Raw genomic sequence first — 20,725 nt, forward strand, 5'->3', positions numbered from 1 at the left:
CCTGATTACGAGGATTCTCTTTCTTTCTCCCTTCATAGTCTCGATAAAATTCAAAATTTGGCGCACCCAAAAAGCTCGCGCTCCTGGCTTCAGCCTGGCCAGCCTGTACTGTAATCGGGCCCTGCGCGTTAGTCAGAAAGGAATCAAGCCACATCAGCTATTGCCAAATTTACTTGGGCAATCAATTTAATTTTTGATTGACACTTACTTTTCGTTTTCGCCGGATGAATTTTTTCCTCGGTTGTCACTCTTACACAATGGCCATTTCGACTTCTGTAGAAGTCATCATCAGGTGCTTAAAACTAAGAACGAAAATAAAAATAAAAACCGAAGCTAAAAAATTGACGTTAGATTCACGTATTATCGCCGGCGACGCGTCGCGATACTACGCGATACTACGTGAATCTAACGTCAATTTTTTAGCTTCGGTTTTTATTTTTATTTTCGTTCTTAATTTTAAGCACCTGATGATGACTTCTACAGAAGTCGAAATGGCCATTGTGTAAGAGTGACAACCGAGGAAAAAATTCATCGGGCGAAAAAGAAAAGTAAGTGTCAATCACGTAGTTCCCGATTAAGAAACAAAGGATTAGTAGTAATTTAATTTTTTATACATGAATACGATTGTGCGGATTTTCGCGCATATTTCGATTATTTTGCTGCATAGTGTGAAGCAAATTCCTTGAAATTTTCCAAGGAATCCGCCCTTACGTTCTGTTGTAAAAAAATAAATTGCCCAGTCAGAATTGGCAATAGCTGATGTGGCTTGGTTCCTTCCTGCTACACGCGGTCCAATTGGTGTTGAATTTACCATCAATTTGAACAATGTAGTGATTTGTTAGGCCAGCGTCTGATGTGCGACTGACTCTAATTTGTGTCATCCATGCGTCATTTTAAATGTCATCAAGCATACGACATGGAGTCATACGAAACAAGTAATAAAGTTGTGTGCAAGAGCCTAGCTGGACGTATTTATGTTAAAAGGAACTATGTACAAGTGGAAAGATGGGGTGTGCTCGTGCAAACTGCATAACAAACAACGTAAAAGTGGATATAGTTCCTTTTGAGAAAATGGAAAAGCGGGATTTTCAATTAAATCAAAAGGAACTGAGCGCTAACTCGTGAGCCGTGGGCATGTGACAAGAGAGTCGTGGACATGGCATAGTTTAAGAGTTCCGAGGTATGCAGACAGAGGATCTACAGCAAAAATATGTCCACAAGCAGAAAGTCTACATTTAAAATATCTAGAACTAAAAAATCCACTACGGAAACGTCTACAAATAATAAAGTCTTCTAAAAAAAAGTCCATACCCAGAGAGTTCACTTCTGAATGGAGTATGTAGAGTGAACTCACATCAGTTACTTCTTCAGTTGTATCTATGGAGAAGAATCATCGTGTATTCATTTTTCTTTGATAGACGCGTTATAATATGTAGATATTTACTTTTTTAGGCATTCTAAAAGAAGTCTGCTCAATTGTAGACATTTTGACTGTAGACCAAAAAATGTAGACATTTCTCGAGTAGACCTTTTTTTCGTAGACCTACTGTCCGTGATTCAGTTCCGATACCGATCTCCCCGTCGCGTCGTGCCCGGGCTCGATCGTTGCCGCTGACGTCACTGGCGCTTTTAAATTCCCATTCATTCTTATGGCCCTCAACCAACGAGCACACCCCATCTTTCCTCTTGCACATAGTTCCATTTACCATAAATATGTCCAACTATTTCTACAAAATTATCCCCCAGTCATTCTTTTCTGCGCTGATCTCATTCTGGTTCTTCCTCTGAAGTCGTAGCAGGAGGATTCAGCCGTGTGGACTCTTCAGCTTCAGATAAAGCAGCTTGTTCTTTCCGAGAGACCTGCAAAAAATCAACGATACCTGTGAAATTTTTTGATGCAGGTTTTCAGAAGTCAACTCTGGGCCGAAAATCAACAAAGAACTGTATAGATTCTTTTGGTCTGTTACTGAGGAATGAAGAGGGGTGATTTCAACATAACTGACTCAAGTTGATGTTGCGCACAAACAAAATTGCGTTGCTCACCAGCTTAATGGAACTCCGCACCAAGCGTATTTGAGTCACACTAACAAGTTGAAGTACGACAAAATTTGGTAACACAGCACTAATTAGTCGGTACGCTGCAACGACTTCGGTTATCCGTATCAAAATGCTCCTACTTTTTTTTGCAGTGGCATCTTAGACTCAAGTTTATTTTAAAGATTGGAGGGACAGGATAATTAATTCTCATAAAATTGAATTTTTTAATTTATTTCATCGATCGAGTGGACAGCTTTGGTCAGGATCGGTATGGCTGAACTTCGCACATATCTTTACTTCCGTTCATTTTTCACATTACATGTCTTCAAATAGATATATTTTAATAAAAATTCTCGGAAAATTTTGCCCTAATATATCGTACGTTTTTTATTCGTAATCTAGATATGGAGAAATTTATACAAAATTCCATTGCACTTTGTTCCTTAACTTTTCGTTGAAAAATATATAGAGCTGGAAATTAGGCAAGGCGAAATGGCTTTTAACCATACTTGATTCTGATTGCACCCATCAAAATTATTTCATTGCCAGAAAAATTCTACTAGGCAGTACGTTCACGGTAAGAAATCATACAATAGCTCCCAACAGGTAGATAAAACTAGCGACCAGAAACACGTTCTGCCACTCGGATGGTTTCTATCTCATCGCGTGAAAAAAATAACGAAATTTATGACTATCGTAATTCGATAAATCGGCCAACTTCAAACCAAATGACTTCCTAAGAGGCTTTTGCTCACTTTGTATACATACTAGAAGACTGTCACTTTTGAACATTTCGCACATAGTATCTATAGTCTCTCTATAGTCCTACTATTAATCTTTGTAACTCTTGTCTATTCGGTGAAGGGCGCTTACACTTCTCTTCCAAATTCTACGAGGAAAAATCTTAATGCATAAAGAGGGGGGGGGGGGGATAGAGGTCTATTCTTGATCATGGAATCTGTAGACCCTAAGAATTCAGGTCAAAAGAAAATCACATGAATTTGCATGTTAATTTCAAATCTTTTCAACGGCATGACTAGGATTTATTCTTTAAAAAAGCAGGTTCAAGAGAGGAAGGGAAAATCTGTTCAAAAATATTTTACTAGAGTTAAAGGTTGGATTTAGGAAAAAGTATTCAAATATGTTAAAAATCAGTTTTTACCTTGTTTTGCACTAAATTTCCTGCTACTATTGGACTTATCATTCCTGGAAGTGTGGCGATAGTGTTCGAAAGTCCCATCAATAAACTAGCGTATTTCGGGGCGATATCTAAATGATTTACACTGAAATGGAAATGAAACGCGAAGCATTGAGCTATTAGAGAAGTGAAATAATCATTAATAGTAAGAAATATTTATTGAATTATGGTCTATTGGCCCATTCCCGAAGCAAAACGAATCCCCCTTAGCAGCAAATAATCGATCGAAAATCTTTTTGTTTCTTTTTTTAGAAAGTTCTCCTCATTCTACCAAACCTACTGATGCATCAGCCTTAGGTACAACTGATGATCGACTAATTAGGGAAAAAACAACAAGTTTTGACAGTTTTTGATAGCTTCTCTCGCAGTGTAACCAATTTAGTTCGTACGGATTCCTTTCTAAATTTACTAAATATTCCAAGATAAAATCAAAAGTTTGCGTTCCTTAAAGAACAGGGGGTGCTTGAATTTTTTTCTTCTTCTTTTCTTTCTTTTGTTTCTTAACACGAAATGCATCATTTAAATGACTTTCATCAAAATCAGCCTAACAGCGTTCAACTATGCCTCATTTTCTCGTTTTCAAATTGTTTTAACCTGAAATAAATCCACGCAATGGACCACTAGACAAGGTACGAATTACAGCATTTTGATACATGTTTCTGAACCAAAATTTCACGTTAAGCACAATGCGCACAACGAAAAGTACCGAAATCAACTCCTTGCTTACGAAGATAATTAAAAATTCTTGATGCGTGAATTTAAACCGCCCGCGCATGAAAACTCATTGCTCTACGTGATTCATATCGCGCGCTAAACGTTATCATGACAGTCTCTGCGATATAAAAATCTGGCAACCTCAATGTTGACGCTTTGGCTCAGCTATAGCAAATTACTTATAGTTCGAAGAAAACACGGTGGGAAATGAACATTGCTCGACTGAGAGGCTTGCTGAAACCGTTGTAGTGCTCGATTTGACTCACGTAGAGCTTTGAGTTTCTTGTGAGCGGGCAGTTCAAATTCTTCGTAACCAATGTGAAATAAAAGCGTTCATATCTTCGTAAGGAGTTGATTTCAGTAATTTTCGTTCTGCGAATCGTGTTCTACGTAAAATTTTGGATAAGAAACTGGTATTAAATTGCTTAAATTCGTACCTTGTCTAGTGGTCCATTCTTAAAACTTTCCTACAAATTTTTCCTGGGTAAAAAAATCCATCTCATTTCAAGGCACAATTTTTTAAGTGTCAAATCTAAAATTAAAAGTAGAGACCAAATTACGTAACTTGTTACATAGTTAGGTGAATTCCAGTGAGAACCAGCCTCCTTTAACTGACCAACATTTTGCAATTCATTATGAACTACAATTTCTGGCTCATTTTAGAAACAAGACATGTGTCATTAGCTTCTCCATGCAAATAGGTAAATTTATCTATGGGTCAGAAACTGCAGTTCCTTATAGCAAAATGCAGTCCAACTAGGTCATACCGAGAGATACCTGTAAGAAGTCAAAGCAAGAGCGCCCAGTCCGCAAGCCATGACAAGACATAATATGACGGCAGCAGGATGAGTCAGATGCGATGCAGCAAACATGAAAATGGTTTGGCTGATAAAACCTGTGCAAGTGTATAGTTTTCGAGTCTGTAATTGTAAATGAATGCGAAAAATCATCATAAATTGATAATTGATTTGAAACTGTTTTTAAACAAATTAGCTTCACGTTTTTAATAAAGTAACGCTCAGCATAATCATAATTGGACCTTGTTAAACAGAAAGGAATCAAGCCACATCAGCTATTGCCAAATTTAATCAGGCAATTTAGTTTTTTCCATAAAAACGGTTGTGCGGATTTTAGTGCAAATTTCAGTGAATTTTTTCCATAATACGAGGCAAATTCCCTAAAATTTTCAAAGGAATCCGCACAAACGCTCTCTCGTAAAAATTAAATTGCCCCCTTAAATTTGGCAATAGCTGATGTGGCTTGTTTCCTTTCTGTTAAACGCGGTCCAATTGCTCTTAGCATTACCTAATTTCCTCCCATTCTTTCATAGAGGATTATACACATTAAAATTCTATGCGATTTTCACTAAAACATGAAGAATACATAACTATATGCATCACTACAGGGCTTATCTCAATTTCTACCTGAGTCCTGCTCTCCGTATAATTCAACGCTTTCCGTGGCTCATGGGCAATTACAGATACGTGAATACGCCCTCACGTCAGAGGAACAACGAAATAAGCCTAAGATTACTGAAAATAATGAGCAAATTGGGAACGGATTTCCCACGCATTAAGGAAAGGTAACAACAATTTTGTATTAATACGGAAGTATAACACAAATTGAATGTATTTCTGTCAAACGGGACTATGTGCGTTATGACGTGAGCCCTGTTATGCATACATTCTTATGGGTCTCAGAGCTCATGATTTAATACACATAGTTCTGTTTGGCAGAAATACGTCCAATTAACACAAGCTGCTAGTGAATTTTTGTGTGTTGGTCTCCCCTGTGTCGAATCGACTAAAGATTTGGGCTTGGGGTTGAAGTGACCAAATCTTTGTGTTATAGAAATCTGCGATCTCGTTAAAAATTAGGCGCGTATCGAAAGGCACGAACCTGGGTCTCGTCATTGATAATCCAGTGCGCTAGTCACTCGCATTTCGCGACTCCTTCTTGCACCTTTGTGGTTATTGCCTACCGCTTTTGCGCGTCTGGATTTTGCGCTTTCGGGTGCACGCGCTTTTAGAGAGTATACATCCATTCAAATCTCTACTCTAAATGCCGTGACGTGTTTTTTTTTTCGAACCTCGGAATGGAAAATTTGCAGGTGTCTTAAATTTTGTGAATTTCATCTTTGAAATAGTTAATACTGCTAGGAAAACTGAGTGCGAGGATATCATTGGTTTGTAATTTGAACAATTATTTCAGGAAGTATGAAAAAAAAACCCTAATCTGGTAAAATACATGTGTTTAAACGGGAAATGCCGCCAAAGGACGTCATAAGGCGGCACATTTTTTCACTTATGAATCTATTTTTCTCCAATTTGCCATGCGAGAAAAATATTATAAAAATACTATGAACTCAGCTTATTCGGTACTCTCAGATGAAGCAATAAAATATTTGTGTGCAAATTCTCCATTGTCCGAGTTTAGAGTTTCCAACTTACTTGAGTGGTCGTCAGATGAGTGGATCGTAACCAGTCGGCAAGGTAGCCGGACACTTGAATCACGATGGATATGACCAAGTATGGCAGGGCAGATATGAACCCGGATCCGGACAATTTGAAGTTCAAAGTATCTAGGAGGAAGCATCAGGATTAGTGTACATTTTCCGTAAGGGGGTATATCGTGTGTGGCCGCCTAGCCAGGACGCCCTGAAAATTAAGTTTATCATACGCAGTAGCGACACTGAAAATAAAAGTATCTTGGATCCAGAGCAGTGGCGTGGCGTGCTTTGCAATATATCGGTTGATCTGTCATTTATACCGATGGAAAATGATCGAAAAACATGCCGTTCCTAGCGAAAACCTTAAGAATCAATTTTTCACGGCTTTTTTCGAGAGGGAAAATACGTTTAAGTATTTAAATTTGTCTCCTTCCTCCGTTTTTCAAAACGCCTTCAAATAATGATGATACTCCGCAACACACAGGAGCTCAAATAGTGGTATCACAATAACTTGATCGTACGATATTAAGTGCGCACAATGGATTGAGTTATAGGTAACCCGCAAGGAGGTAAGTTTTTTGCGGGTTGATTATTGAACTTGATAGACAAAACGATGGACAAAAGAGCCTACGGGAAAATGAGGCAATCCGAATGGTTGAAACGGGTGGTTGTTACAGACTAAGGGGAAAATTATGGACTGACTCTCATGGACATCTCCCGTGAGTAGCCGTTAGTTGGTCCATTACTTGTCTCCTTTTCCCATTGCAACCACCCACCACCCACCTCCACCGACCGAATAGCTTTCATTTTCTCTTTGAACATTTTTTCTATAACTTTGTCTATCAATTTTAATGACGTGTTGCCAACTTACAATTATCATCGCCGATCGAAAGAACGAAAAGTTTGTTGTCACGTAATCGGGCGAATTTTTTGGTTCTTATAATAACTTTTTCGGTTCAACCAATGAAATTCTCTGTTTCTTATGCTGTTTGGAGGTTCTATTTACAAAGAACTTATAACTGCAACCTTGGCTCGAGGTGCCTTCGCTTTCTAATGATACTTTGCGCTTTGCCACGTGGTTTGTATAGTTGCCAATCCGATGCGGTTCCAACCAAGGATACAGAAGTTAAGTAACGGCATACTTCAAAAGCGCAATGCGCGGCACAGAAGTCGTTGCTGCCCAGTCTCACCATATTGATTACATTTTATGCGTTTCAAGCGCTCAGCCGCTACGGAGTGATTTTTTATCTCGATCTGCCTATAGAATTCTAGTGTACTAGTGGCAATGCGTTCAAATGGCGCACCGGCTCAATGACAAGATTGCGGATAGGGGCCTCACATATTCAAAATAGATCTTTAAGTGTTTTACCGTTACTTAATGATTCTGGTATCAAAGCGCGAAGGACGATAATCATTTTTCTATAATATATTTGTCTAACAGTAGTGTGCTTTTCTCAAAATTGATAGTTTAAATTTTGGTAAAGCGAGTTCTTTCACTCAAGTTGCTCATCTTCTTCGGCTAATTTAAAAGCGCGCCTACATAGAAAACAGCCGAGCGCTTATCTAATACGAACGTATTAGAGCTTTTCCGCTTGTTTTTCATTGTCAGTGTTGATGGAAAAACTTTACTCTGATTGTGAGTTAAGTTGCGTCTTGGTCCATTCTTACATCGGCTATTTTAAAAATTGTCCGTGTATAGAAGAGATTATAAAATCACTGCGTTGATTTATACGAGTAAAATGAACATAAGGCAAAATAAGGTATAAACATAAGGTAAATAATCACCAGGTAATTAATTGATTCATTGATTACCTTGCATGAATTTTGGCAGCTGTGTCAACAAGGTGTAAAAGCCCCAGTTTTCACAGAAATGAGCACAGACAATCGCCCAGACGGGCATAGAGGTAAATATGGCTTTCCACGGTATTGATATCTGAAATCAAACGGTCTAATCACTGTACGGCTTGAATGACCATCACTCATATTGTTTCGTCTCGAATGTCAACGCTCAGAATTTTAGAAAAGTTCCAGAGAGCTAAGTGTGCCAAAAGTGGCACAGGGTTAGAAAAGCTAATAGTTACACGGAACTATAGAAGTACGCCTCTAGCTTAAAGCATCGAAGTCATGTCAAGTAAAGTGGTCGATCCTGGAGGAGAAATATGTATGCACAGTTATAACCTATTACCATGGTAGGAATATTTAAATGGTTCCGAATTGAGTTTTCATTAGTCTCTAACTAATTGCTGGTGGTGTAAGGAAGAGACAATAGTTAAGAAAATATTGTGTGAGACAATATTTTAGGGGATAAAGGGTCGATAGGCCAGCCAATATTCTGCGGAACCAAAATACTAATTATTTGGACTGCTGTCCGGCCCAATTAGTTTCTCTATTTAGATGGGTGTTTTATGTATAAGCCAGAAATCGTAATTTTTAATTGCAATATACCATTCAATTATTGTGGTTCTCAATTTTTTATCCTGTCTAGTGGTCTATTGTTGTAATTTGGACTATATTTTGCAATGAGAAACTACAATTTCTGGCTCATACATGAAATAATCCATATCGACGGTGAAACTACCAAACCACGTATCCCGTTTGCGGTGTTTAAAAATCTTACGCTCGCATATTATTTTTTGGAAGTAGACCAAATCAATATCATTCCTTAAAATTTTCACAGAATTTTTTCCGCACGAAGAGGAAAAATCACAGAAATTTTCAAGACTTGACGTTAAGTAGTTTTTCATTTAAAAAATTAAGTATGACAGGAAGTCTGCGACGTCGCAAACCGAGATACGTGGTTTGGTAGTTTCACCGTCGATATGCAGAAGCAAACTAATAGCTTTTTTGTTTTTTCTGCAAGGAGTCATAAATTGAGGTTCTTAATAGTTGCAAAATGTAGTCCAATTTTTTGTTACCTTTTCATCTGAGATGTTACCCAGAGTGTCTTGAATATACCTCAGCTCCTCCTTCGATATGTGAGGATCGTCTTTTGGTCGATCTTTGACAATCGCGAACCAAATTAGAACCCAGAGCAAGCCAACTATACCTGTAAAACAGGGAAATTCGAAGTTGAGAGAATGAGAAAGTATGCGACAGAATTCTGTAACTCACTAGAATTTAGAAAACAATTCTTAGCAAGACGTCCATGCTATACGTTTTACTTTATTTTCAGCTTCATAGTTGGTAGTTATGACCAAGGATGTGGATAAAGATTTGACTGAAATTCTGATTTTCCCAAAATAATCCACCAAAATGGTTGAAATAAGAGATAAATCGATCGTATCCAGAATGCATTGCGCCAAAGCTGTAGATCCACCCTTAAATGAGAGAGATTAACAGTGTAGTCTTAGCATAGGTGGATCCTCACACACGCTTTAGATAAGAGGAGCGGAATTAAGAGGGGCCCTGGGGGCTTCTCTCCGAAAAATTTTGAAAGTTTTAAAGCATTTGATTTGCAGTTTGGGTCAATCTCGTCATGGATAGTTATCAAATCTGAGTGCCCACTGCTCATCCTTCCTCTTTCCTCCGGCCCTTCCTTCTCTCCTCTTCTTTCTTCCTTTTTTTCGGGGCAAAGGGGGAGGGGTGGGGGAGCGTACGCCCTCAATGCCTGCCCCATGGGTCCTCTTAAGGATCCTAGCATCACCTGATTTCGCTTGTCAGGTTTTGAATTTTAAATACTCATTTACGTTTGAGCCGCAAACATGGGGCAAAACCATTGAAAAAGCTACGATTTCTTTTTCTTAATGATATTCGATACTTTTTTCTGAGAAAATGGTCGGATTTTTTTGCTTATTGGAAGTATTTCTGCTAAACAGAACAATAGACAAGTGGGAAAGATGAGATGTGCTCTGGAAAACTGGATATAAGGCAATGTTAAAGGGGGCGCGATTCTCTTTGGGAAAATGGAAAAGTGGGATTTTCATTTCTCCCAAACGGAATTAAGAGCCAACTGTTTGCGGCATACTCATGAGCCGTGGGCGTGGCAAAAGATCGTTGTGGACACGGCTCATGAGTTAAAGCGGACAACGAACCACAACCACGATTGCGGCTTCGTCGCAACTGACATCACCGGCGCTTTATAATTCCCATCCATTCTTACGTCCCTCAACTAATGAGTACACCCCATCTTTCCCACCTGCATATGTCTCTGGCTCCGTTTAGCAGAAATAAGTCCTGGTGTGTGACCTTTCTTTTGGTACTTTTTCCAAAATATCACCTGGGACATAGAAATTGGCGGCCCATCCGAATTGATCGGCTAGAAGACCGCAAGCAGGATAGGCAATGACCGTTCCAACGTAGCTTCCGGAAAATGCGATGGATGCCAGTTGGGTTCTCTCCAGCGGTGGCGCCCATTGCGACCAGACTGCGTGCATACTCGGGTATGTCACTCCCTACGAAGCAAGCAAAAATAAGGGTATGTCAATGAGCAGGATCCAATGTCCAAATATGTAAAAATTAAATTACGAGTCCAATTGAATTAAGGGTCAAATTAAATCACGAGTTAAATTTTGAGTCTCCGCTGTGATCGTAACTATTTAAAAACTCTTTTCGAAAACTCTAAGGAAACTGTTATAATTACATGAAAGAAAGCACTTTATGGGTATATTTTAAACACCGAAAAATAATGATGCTGACGTTCTGAATGTTAAAAAGTGTGCGACGTCTTACAGGAGAGAAAACATTTCTCTCGAAAACAACTATATACTCAATGCAGTGGAGAGGAATATTTTCTCTCCTAGGCAACTATCTTGTGCTTAGGGGAGGAATAGTAACTGCTGTGGTGGTTAATTCAGCGTTTTGTGAGCTGTTGCATCCTTCTTTTTTCGGTGAAGTAAAATTTAGTTTAAATTTTTCACTTCAAACAATTAAATTGAAAAGAGGCACAAAAGATCTTGTCAGAGTTTTTGAACTCTGAATTTACTCACATTTTATCTCTCGCGTATTTCACGTAAAAGGATACAAAAGATGGGTTTTCTCTTACGAGAACTTTTTAAATTTTTCCAAAAAGTTATAATCTCCAAAACCACAAGTTTTTAATGCTTTTCATCAGTCGTCACGACTAGGTCATGGTGTTAAATTGAAGTTTCATGTAAGTGAGCTGTGATCTATTTATGTTTTAATTTCCAATTTTGCATTACAGATTAATTATTAATATTTTCTTCATTTGCTACTCATTGACTGTGGCACATTTACGATTCTGAGTGGAACCGAGAATGTATCTAAAATAACTGACAAGATTTTAAGAATATCGTGAAGTTCTTATTTTTTAAGAAGCAACTCGATCAATGACTTGAAGCCAGGGAATCGCACGATTCATCGAAGTAATCTGAGTTTTCTTTGCTGGTAGCACTTAAAAGAACATGTGCTTTCCTTCAAATAATTGAAGACGGGGTACCTCAAAAAATCCTTCGATAATCCTAAGGGCGATGAGGAAATTGACACTGAGCCTAGAAAAAGGTGGTGTGATGAGGGTGAGAAGGGTTGTGACAGCCACCCCAACCCCGAAAACACGTGCGCCTCCAATTCGCGCGGCTAACCACCCGCCGAACAGCTGAGTGCAGATGTAGCCGTAGAAAAATGAACTCAGAATCAGCCCTTGCAGCTTCGAATCCCAGTCGAACTCTCGTATCTATGAAAACAAAAATCAAAATCACCACTTACTTCCACCAAAAATGTTCTTCATAGAAGGAGCATTAGAAAAATTTTGTGAAACTGCTTTCCAATATCCGTCTGTTACGGAGGATTCATAAAATTTTCAGCGGCTGAGTATGTAACCCTCAAGAAATAACTTAAAATTCGATAAGGAATTCTTAGGTTCGGCTCATAAAATGTGCCGTGATAATTTCAGGATTCACTTTTTACTACTGTTTGGTGTTTCATCACCTCCAGAAAGGGTGGCATTGGCGAGAAACGAAAGAGACCCATGAAAAATTGGAAATGTTATTGAAATATCCTATGAAATTTTACGAGAACAAAAAATATCGTGAATATTTGTATGTGAGGGGCACTAATTGGAGTAGACAATACTGCAAGCTGACAATTATTTTTATACGGCCATTGCCAAGTTTTTTTAAAGTTGGAAAATATTTAAAAGGCTTAAGGAAATCAACAGCTAGGAAAACATGGAATATTTAAATGATACGTACTAATGTTTGCTAAATTAATTTTATATTTATAATATGAATGGCCAAATAGATTAAATATTCAGCCTTTTAAATGCTAAGCACCATAACCTGGCCCTCGATAAAAATATAATTTTATGAATAAATCACTTGTTAAATTGTTAATCTTGAGGTAAAACCCTCAACATTAATGGTCGATAATTACCACGAACCGTTGACACCGTAGTGGTTCCATTCTGTGACTCCACTTTCGAAGTACGCTCTGACGTCATGGCCACAATAGCGATGCTCAAATTCACTCTTAGGGCGTAGATGTTAAAGCATCCAAAGAAAGCTAAAAATGCAACCAAATAGCGTCGTCGTTGCCAGAATTTCCATCTGGGACTGGAACACAATATGGAGGGATCATATCAAATTATCTAGTTCTCCATTCGCAAGAAAATAAACTCACACGTGAGAAATACGTAAACGCTTGTAGTTTACAATATAAACGGTAAAGTCAAACCTCCCACTCTTGCAAAAACCATAATCAAAGTAGGCCAAATTAGGTATCGAAATCAGCCTATACGTTAGGCAATAACTAGATCTTGGTTTTATATACATTTCCTTCCTTCTATGAAATTCCTTCTATGTCAGAAATGAGCTAGCAGACAGTGAAATTCTTGCATTTTAACGTACACTGAAATTAATTTAGTGCTCTATTTGACTCAAAAGACTCCTGTTTTCATGTAGGCGAGAAGTGTGAAGAACTGTAGACGAAAACCGTTATTTTAAATTTTATGAGTAGAATTTGGAAAATTTCCATAGATCCATCGCATTCTAATTTCGAAGTAAAATTTAATGGAGGGAACATCAACTGCGGTCAGTGGCGATTCTTGAAAGCTAGCAGCACCGTTTCCCCTCACTTTAAATGTAGGTAAAATAATCTACTCTAATTTGCCCCACCAAATATCGATATTTTTAAATTAATTTTTATTTTTTTGGGATTTAAATGGAGAAAAAACAGTGTTGCCAATTTGCAAAATCGTCATTGACCACGGCACTTAATTTTATATTTCGTGGTACATTGAAATATTCTTTTTCAGAATTCTCTGGCCTCTGAAAATAGGAAGAACAATATTCACATGTTTAGCTAAAGATTCGCTTCATATCAACAGAACTTTGACAAGTCCGTAAGTTCGGATGGATTTTTTTTTTGGCACGAGCAAAGCAGGACATATCCGCAGTAATAACGGAATACAGCGAAATGGGTCGTAGCGCCTTTGATGCAACTATTTGTGCTCATGGAAAATGCGTATTGCGTACGAGAGTATTTGAAGGCGTTTTAAATTTTTTGGCGCGTATACGTAGTATACCGCCTTTGCGATCGTTTCGACCCCCCACTCGATACAATAACCGAGTCCCTTAGTTCCTTACCGAAAAGTGACTAGCGCGAACTTCTGAGATTTTCCAAAGCGTGTAAAAAGTTTATTTATCCGTCAATAATTATGATTTAAAGTTGTTTCTCATTCTGGGGCTCTCTAGTTTATGTGTAATGAATACCAAGAGTCTACGTTACTTGGTTTTTCTTAAAAAAACCTTAGAATGCGACGCGCTGATTTAAAATATGCATATATAAGCAGAAGCAAGCGAACTGATTCGAGGATGGCTGATCAAGTCGGCACTCGTTGAATGAAAATTTCACTTCTTCGTTTGGTTTAAAACGTTGCTTTGCCAGATCTCCATACCCCTCCCTGTTATCCTTTTCAAAATTTGGTACTCCTTGCTCTGATAGCCAGGGCCAGCAGGATAGTGGTAAGTGCAATCTGTGATGAGCCTCGAGACTCATTAGCCCATGTGCTAACCGTGGCCCATACAGAAATTCATTCCCCTATCAGGCCAAAACAGTGCACAGGCAGGCACAAAACCCAGGTAGTGTCCCGGTCCTGGCTCGGTTCGCCGCGTGGCTTCCCAGCTGAAGAACAAAAGGCGACCCTCGCGGCCCTCGCCACAGTCAGACCTAATTACTTTCACTCGATTACCCATTTCACCGTCACGCTGGGATCCATCAAATTTTCGAAAAAATTGTTTCGCGAGTACTTAGCAATTTTTTCCTTACTCTCCATTCAAAGACGAATTGAAAGAGGTCTCATTCATAAAAATCGGCCGAATAGAAGAGAAGTTACAGTATTCAAAATCCGAAGAAATCAACGAAACTTCTCCATACAAAAAATAAAATGAAGGGGAAAAAAGAAATGTATAAATTACAATTAAATATAATTGACCTCAGACTTTGGCAAGCAATTCAACTATATAACGGAGAAAAAATTGGGAGAAATTACAAAAAATTCGCCTCTTGCAAGGGGCTTCCTTGTAAGAATTTTGATCTGAAGGCAAGGATTGAATACCAGCGCAATACTCCATACAATACAGGGTGTGCCTGAACGAACATTTTTTTTTGTGTCAAAATCGAAAATTCTAAATATTTTTTAACTACAGTGTCTCTTGAGTCGTTTAAGCCAAAAAAAAATTCCGTCAAGATTCTGGAAAGTAAAGGCGCTTTAAAAGTATTCTGGGGCTATGTATCCTAACTGTGTCCACACATGGTTTCTGTTCAGCATATCCATGTGTAAGTATTTTTACACGTAGAATCTAATTTTCACGTCAGGGAGTCGACACATCTCGATTTTTTCCATTTTATACGGAAAATTGATGGTTTTTCGGGATAGAAATTATTATTGTTTCATGAAAAATAAATGCACCCAAAATGACTATAGCATATTGATTTTTATATATTTGCACCCACGAAATTGGTTGGTAAATTCAACGAGTGAGTGCATCGACCTCCAATATTTTTAAAATATTTGTGTTCTTATTGGGGGTATATCAAGTTTCTGCAATTTTTTACGGCAAATCGGTAGATTTTCGGGATGTAGATTGCTTACTTTCAATTCATGAATGAATAAAGCATGGACATGGTTATGAACTTCTTTGCATGGAAATACGTTTAAAATAACAAAATCAAGAGTTCGACAGAATTTTTCCTTTCTTCGCTTAAATTATTCCGTAGCACTTTTCTTTAAGAATCTGATAAGATATTGCTGGGGGCAGATCAAAAAACTTAAACTCGTTCGAATGGCTTCCTACATTCACAATACAAGGTCTCGTCAAAGTGCGTCGTTGAAGAGTTGGATCGTATGAATTCTCTTGTTGTGCTACTTGCCTATTTTGAAATCTCTGTAAATGAAAACTAAAGGGGTTGATATGTGTGAGTTAATGACGCGCCTTATCAACACATTGTGTTGGAGTTCACTGCTTGTTTTTGAATAGTTATCAACGGAGTACAGCGAAATGGGTCGGATCGCCTTCCGTGCAACTATTCGTGCTCATGGAAAATGCGTATCGCTTACGAGAATATTTGGAGGCGTTTTACATTTTTTTTGAATAGTTATTAACGGAGCACACCGAAATGGGTCGTAGCGCCTTTGATGCAACTATTCGTGCTCATGGTAAATGCGTATTGCATACGAGAGTATTTGAAGGCGTTTTAAATGTTTTTTTTTTTAAATAGTTATTCGATTAATATTAGTATTTTTCTATTAATTTTGGCTTTATCACTGATTATTACCACAGTAATAACCATTCTACTTATAATAATTGGTATATCTTTTTCTACTCTTGATATACACACAAATTCTCTGTTAGAAGCGGACATTTTGAGACTCCGCAATGGAGATACGTGGTTCCGCACTTTAGTCTCGCACAGTGGATCGAGTCAATAGCAGAGGTCGGACGAAATTTGGAAATTTTCAACGCTGATAACTCCGTTTATATAAAAGTTTGAGGCTCTAAAAGTGGTTCCATTGGTTTCCTCGTGGAATTCACTTCTAGTGAAGCACCCTTTGAACTTTAAAATGTGACGAAATAAACATCAAAGTCCGCAATTATTTTCAAATATTTCATGTCTGACCCCTTTAATTGAATCGATCCACTGTGCGTCGATATTGCGGTCCCTAAAGTCGTATCCTCCTGTCTAGTGGCTAATTTTTGGACTTACCTGGGAAGTGGAGGTTTGAGCGGGGCAGTGGAGGGGTTGCACTCCATGGTAACCAAGGAACGGTGATCCTTGAATTTACAGGAACGCTTTGGACACGAGACACAAACGGCGAACGTGGAGATCCCGGGACGTCTGGCTGTGTTGACAGCTGCATCACTGAGCCCTTCCTATTACCGCATCCAAAAGGAGTGGCAACTCAACGAACAGGCGAAACATAGAGCGTTCCCACTCCAGTAGTCAACTTAATAGACAATGGATTCGTTCTTGCCCTATTAGCACACCGGGAAACAATACTGTCGAAAATCGCGGAGTGAAATTCGGTGTACCGGAGTCGATATAGCTCCCAAAAACCCCCAGCGATATGAATGCTAAGTGAACCGCGTTAAGCAGAAAGGCACCAAGCAACATGAACTATTGTCAAATTTAATTGGACAATTTAGTTGTTTACATGATAATAGTTGTACAGATTTTTGTGGAAATTTCAGTGGATTTTCTGCACGGTATGAAGCAAATTCACTAAATTTTCAAAGGATTTTGCAGCGAAACGTTCTTCTGTAAAAAATTAAACGCCACTGGGGTTGAACCGTGCTACTGTAAAAAGAGTATATTCCTATACAAATTTATTTTCTTAGTCAACTTTACAATCTCGGAACGAAGTTACGTTACTTCGTCCAGGTAACAACGAATTGTTGATAAGAGACATAATGAAGCATTGTCTTTTGCTGCGAGACACTAATTTCCCCGGCAATCGCACGCGCATCCAGAACATCGGTGCAATTAATTCAGGTGGCCCCATTTCTTCCGTGCTGAGGAAGAACGCCGTATGAGCCCTCAGACGTTTTTTCGTTTGTAAGTGCACAACAATTGAACTGCATTTTGCAATTTGGAACTATAAATTCTGGCTCTTTTGGAAAAACTCTTATATGCATAGGGAAACTAATGGCACATACGTCGTTTTTAAACCGGGCTAGAATGTATAGTTCCGAATTGCAAAATGTAGTCCAATTAACGTTGTTTCATACAGAATAGCCGTCAAAAGCATTATTCTGCCCGAGACCCAACGAGAGGCGATTGTTGAAATAGATAGACAAAGCGATAGATGAAGAAGACGTAGAAAGTACACTACAGGGTGCGTCCGTGCCGTTCAGCACACGTTTATGCACATTCTCTCGCCAGCGGGCTGATTGTTGACATTGATAGACATAGCGATAGTTATAGAGGACATAGGGAGTATATGAAGCAATCTTATATTGGTTGAAATGGGTGGTTCTCATAAACTAAGGGGGTAAATGATGGACAAACTATAGGGTCTCTTGTGGGTTGCAGTTAGTTAGTCTATTACCTACCACCTATGCCCATCGCAACCACCCGCTTCCACCAATAGGATCCCTCCATATCCTTTTAGTCTTCTTAGTCTATCGTTTTTGTCTATCAGATACAGCGATCAGCTCGCAGTAACAGTTTTAGGTGTAAAAAAAATGCAATTTACCGCCTGCAAATATCACATATTTGGAGCTCATGACCCGTCTCTTATGGGCCCAGGCCAAAATCTGAGGTAGAAGCGCGGAATACATGGATTTTCAGCTATTTCTGGCTAAAAAGCTAGAAAAGTTCGATTTGGAACTTGAGCCTAAAAGCGACGTCTGATGATATTCCAGTATGTTATACGTGTCTAGTTGTCCCTCTGTCCGTCACATCACATTCGAAGCTCATGACCCGTCACCTTTGGGCTCAGGTCAAAATCTGAGGTAGAACCGGGAAAAAAAATCGATTTTTCAGCCATATTAGGCTCCGTGTTTAAGCCCCTGTTCCGCAGCCAAAAAATGAGAAAATTGGCAAAAGTCGACTATGTTTGTAAAATTTGCATCGCCAACTGCCAAATATTCACAAATTTCCAGATTCCGTGGAGGGGCCGATTTTGGCCCGAATCGCAATCCCTCCTTTCTTGCGTCGACGCAGGCAAAATTTCTCCTTCTGTCTGCGGCTCAAGCAACAAAACGTGCTTTAGAGATTAGCTAATTGCGTCGCGGCAAATTGAAGGGAATTCAAAGCGTAGTTAAGTTCCAGTTCAACATGTGTAGACTTTAGATTTATACAGCCAGTTGCAGTTGGTAGAATATGTAAAAATTAAGCCTCTACACTCATAAACAAAGCCTAGGTTAATTGTTAGGTTTAGGTTATGTTAGATTCGCATAGGAGGGCAAATTCTAAAATACTTGGATATTTTCATTGATATTGTTAATGTAAACGTCATTTTCTATGGTTACATTCAATTATTTCAATTATAAGAGACTCTCTGCGAGTTCTATCTGGGACAACTCTGTGTCCAACAAAATAAAATAAATAAACATGGTATATTTTTCAAAGAAAACCGAAGATAATTTTTTCCTTGATATCTCTATGATTAATCTGCACTCATTCAAATATGATTACAATTTAAAATTAAATAATGTAACATAATCAAATATCCTGAACCTTTGCAAATCGAGTTACCCATTGTCGAATTCAGTCCTCAACATTGAGGTCCGAAATGAGAATCAAAAGGCTCCCCTCCTTTTTTTTCATCTTTCGAATTACTGTAAATGTGTGTGTGCAGGCAATAATTTCATTTCTTTGCCCACACTTTAATCCATCCAAGGACATTGATTTGCCCTTGAAAAAAATTTGCGTATCGCCAGGACATGAATATCGCAAGGAACTTTTCGCGATTTTCCACTCCCCTCTCCTTTACGTAAGGTTCAGCTCCTTCCATCCTCCCTTTGAGGCATTTGTTGAGCCCTGGATGTCCCTCTTCTCTAGTGCCTTATTCAATTTATATATGATCATTATGAACGGCTTTATTACCGGTCTTAAAATTAATTTTAAACACAATACTTTTGTGCTCGGGTAAAACGACGCATAAGCCCTTTGATGTTGCCAAATCTCTCTCGATAACGTACGAATATTTAGGGAAACTTTCAGACGTTTTTCTCCCAATTTTCAAGTGATTTTATTCGCAATTTCGTTCAGTCTCTGAAAATTTCGAAGAACAATATGTATACTCTGGTAAAAATTGGCAGTAGAATCTTCCAAAATACCATAGACCTACAGCCGGCTGTAAGATTTCCAATAGCTTCTATAGCCGGCTACACAATTTCTTCTAGCCTTTTATAGCCGATGGCGATTAAGCAACAACCAGGCGATAAAATGTATGCTAAACGTTACTAATTACGGATGCTAGGACTTAGTGAGTTTTTGGAATACTGCTCTCTTTTTGGGCCGTAGTATCTTGATTTACTTTTGCGAGGAAAGCTCCGTACTTTTGATGGATGCCTGCCATTCCTAATATATTAGAGCGCCTTTAGTTTCGTATGATACTGTGCAATACCTCTGGTGTGAAATAGTTGCTTCAAGCGCCGTGGCACGCTGCGGCGCGGCAGGCGGGCAGCCAGCGCGAAACGCGCATTGGCGCCTACAAACCTAACAGGGATACTTCACGCGTTGCGCAATGCGTGAAGTATCCCTGTTAGGTTTGTAGGCGCCAGTGCGTCGCCGCTCCGCTTTGTGTTAGGCTCTAATATTTGATCTGGCGGAGTCAGCGGTATTCAACTCATGATTTTGAAATTTTTGCACATCCTATATGGATGATTCTCATTTTAATTGATGAAAAAAAATATGTATTAAAGGAATAAATAATGTGTGTTTTGTAAATATTAAAGTGGTTCCGTATCAAACTTAATGATTTCCAAAGCGCACGAATTTCTACACAATTTCTTATAGCCTTTTATAATCGATGGCGAAAAAGCAACAGTCAGGCGATAAAGTGTAAAGCCCAGCGATAGGAACAATAGCCCGGCCGCATAATTTTTTATCGCTTCGTATAGCCCGGCCGTATGATTTTCTCCGCATTCTAAAGCCAGCTATATGATTTTCTGTAGCCTTCTTTAGTCGGCTATAAGAATTCCTATGGTATTTTGAAACGCAGCTCTTACCGCCAATGTTTACCAGGGTACCTTTCATCAAAAATGAATGCTTTGTAGAAACAAAATTTGGTAATATCCGCATGTTCATACGGCGTTTTTCTTAAAAGCAGTGTTGCTCCTTTAAAAAAAATTAGCCGCCATCTGATTTCAAATCGTTACATTGCAGTTATACCATTTCTGCTCTCAGTGCTTTCATGCAGCTGTATA

At 38.7% G+C, this 20,725-nt stretch overlaps 1 protein-coding gene across 3 annotated transcripts; it reads right to left on the bottom strand.

Moving 5' to 3' along the window:
• Nucleotides 1–459: 459 nt before the first annotated feature.
• LOC109030004 (vesicular glutamate transporter 2) lies at nucleotides 460–16,860 on the bottom strand. 3 transcript variants are annotated; one of them, XM_072301292.1, is made up of 10 exons: nucleotides 16,557–16,860; nucleotides 12,733–12,904; nucleotides 11,794–12,027; nucleotides 10,615–10,789; nucleotides 9,314–9,444; nucleotides 8,211–8,331; nucleotides 6,400–6,530; nucleotides 4,727–4,869; nucleotides 3,200–3,320; nucleotides 460–1,860 (listed from the first exon to the last, which is right to left on the bottom strand). In XM_072301292.1, the coding sequence occupies exons 1-10, from the start codon at nucleotides 16,601–16,603 to the stop codon at nucleotides 1,768–1,770; spliced, it is 1,368 nt and encodes a 455-aa protein (XP_072157393.1). In that variant the 5' UTR covers nucleotides 16,604–16,860; the 3' UTR covers nucleotides 460–1,767. The 3 variants fall into 3 exon arrangements, with proteins under 3 accessions (XP_072157393.1, XP_072157395.1, XP_072157394.1); XM_072301293.1 differs by lacking the exon at nucleotides 460–1,860 and adding an exon at nucleotides 2,623–2,691; XM_072301294.1 differs by lacking the exon at nucleotides 16,557–16,860 and having other exon boundaries at nucleotides 12,726–12,887.
• Nucleotides 16,861–20,725: the final 3,865 nt, after the last annotated feature.

Source organism: Bemisia tabaci, chromosome 6 (genome assembly GCF_918797505.1).
Source record: "Bemisia tabaci chromosome 6, PGI_BMITA_v3".
NCBI lineage: Eukaryota > Metazoa > Arthropoda > Insecta > Hemiptera > Aleyrodidae > Bemisia > Bemisia tabaci.

Excerpts from the sequence above, each read along its gene's own strand:
- LOC109030004 (XM_072301292.1), bottom strand. The coding sequence starts at position 16,603 with ATGGAGTGCAACCCCTCCACTGCCCCGCTCAAACCTCCACTTCCCAG. Across the intron at positions 10,790-11,793 it reads TTATCGAAGGATTTTTTGAG|GGAGTGACATACCCGAGTAT; the intron begins GTACCCCGTCTT and ends CTTGCTTCGTAG. Across the intron at positions 6,531-8,210 it reads GCTGCCAAAATTCATGCAAG|ATACTTTGAACTTCAAATTG; the intron begins GTAATCAATGAA and ends GCTTCCTCCTAG.